The sequence below is a fragment of the Nestor notabilis genome, unplaced genomic scaffold (assembly GCF_000696875.1).
Source record: "Nestor notabilis isolate BGI_N333 unplaced genomic scaffold, ASM69687v1 scaffold16346, whole genome shotgun sequence".
In the NCBI taxonomy this organism is placed as follows: Eukaryota; Metazoa; Chordata; class Aves; order Psittaciformes; family Psittacidae; genus Nestor; species Nestor notabilis.
Genome location: NW_009933459.1, coordinates 1 through 1527, shown reverse-complemented (window position 1 = coordinate 1527; position 1527 = coordinate 1). Strand labels below are relative to the sequence as shown.

The window sequence follows — 1527 nt, the reverse complement described above, 5'->3', positions numbered from 1 at the left end:
CAGCCACAGGGTGAGCGCGTCAGCCCCAAGCTGGAGGAGACCAAGTGGGAGGTGAGTCCCCTTCCTTTTGCACCCTCCTGGTCATGGGGTTAGGAAGAATGCAGAAGTTCCCTGTTCTGGTGTCACTCATGGCCACAGGACAGGGACAAGCCAGGTGTGACACTTGTGGTCTCCCAGGGATGCTGTGGTGACAACCCAGAGTGCTGCCACCCCTGGAGTCCTGCTTCCCCAGCCCTTCCTCACTGCTCACCCATGCCCTTCAGGTGTGCCAGAAGGCAGCAGAGATCTCCCTGCTGAAGCAGCAGCTCCGGGACACCCAGGAGGAGATGGCCCAGAAACTGGGTGAGATCTTCAGCCTGAAGACGCAGCTGCGGGAGGCCAAGGCAGAGGTCCAGGCCAGGGACTCCCAGCTGGCGCAATTGGCAGACTCCTTCCAGAGCGGCCCAGAGCCCAGCGCCTCGCTGCCACTGGGTGATGATCCCATGCCATCGTGCCAGGACTTCCCTGGCTGTGAAACTGATGACTCCAAGTGCAGAGGCCTTCACAGTGACACGACAGAGCCCCTGGAGCGTCAGGTGGAGTGGCTGTGGGCAGAGCTGCTGCGAGAGCGGCGCCAGGGCCAGCTGCAGGCTGTGAACTTTGAGCTGGAGAGGAAAACCTGGCAGGAAGAGAAGGAGAAGGTGCTGCGGTACCAACGGGAGCTCCAGGCCAGCTACATGGAGATGTACCACCGGAGCCAGGCGCTGGAGGCGGCGGCAGCTGCGGTCGGAGCCCAGGGATCTCGGGGCCGACTCGCCATGGATCGAGCGCGTGGAGTCCTCGAAGATCTGAGCAGTGGGATGCTGGTGGGACTGTGACAGGGGAAGGTCTTTTGCTGATGCAACAGGATGATCTCAGGGTCTGCACAAGGACTGGCTGCTCAGTGCTGCCCTGAGGTGAAGGACTGTTTTTGACAAGGGAGCTTTTCCTTCTTGCAGTGCTTCAGGCCCTTCTGGGGGTGTCTCTGGAGATGGGGGGGGTCATCTGTTCCAGGGGGTCTTGCATGTGCCCCGTGCCCTGACTCTAGGAGCGTTTGCCCTGTGCTTTCTTCTGCCATGGGGGCAGAAACCAAACGCCCTGTGAGACATTCCCTGTCCCTCCTGCTCTGCGCCCCTTGTTCCCTACAACCCGTAACTTAATATCTTGCTAACGAGAAGCTCAACGCTGTGTCCCCAACCCCACTGCCTCGCTATGAGGATTCCACTGCTCACAGCGGCTGCCTTGGCAGCAGGGTCCTGGTGCCAGCAGTGACCTGTGCCTGCACTGGGCTGTGTTGGTGCCATTGGGAAAGCAGAAGAGGAAAACCTGAAAGTGCTGGTACTGCTGGGAGGGGTGGCACTGCCCCAGCACCTCACCTGGTGCTTTCCATGTCACCGGTACTGGGGCTGCTCTACAATGGAGGGTGGTTAATGCAACTTCCCCGCAGGAATCCCTAGAGCTGAGAGGGGCGAGTGCCATGTGTGAGGAGGGAGGGGAACCTGGTGCCCT

The 1527-nt window shown here is 60.6% G+C and overlaps 1 protein-coding gene across 1 annotated transcript in view; it reads left to right on the top strand.

Moving 5' to 3' along the window:
• N4BP3 (NEDD4 binding protein 3) overlaps positions 1-1219 on the top strand; it is a gene marked incomplete at its 5' end in the record, with an annotated part of 3367 nt that extends 2148 nt beyond the window's left edge. Inside the window, 3 exon segments of the mRNA XM_010016889.1 lie at positions 4-51; positions 264-751; positions 753-1219. Of these exon segments, the coding sequence (XP_010015191.1) occupies positions 4-51; positions 264-751; positions 753-831 (615 nt within the window).
• Between the last annotated feature and the right edge of the window lie 308 nt (positions 1220-1527).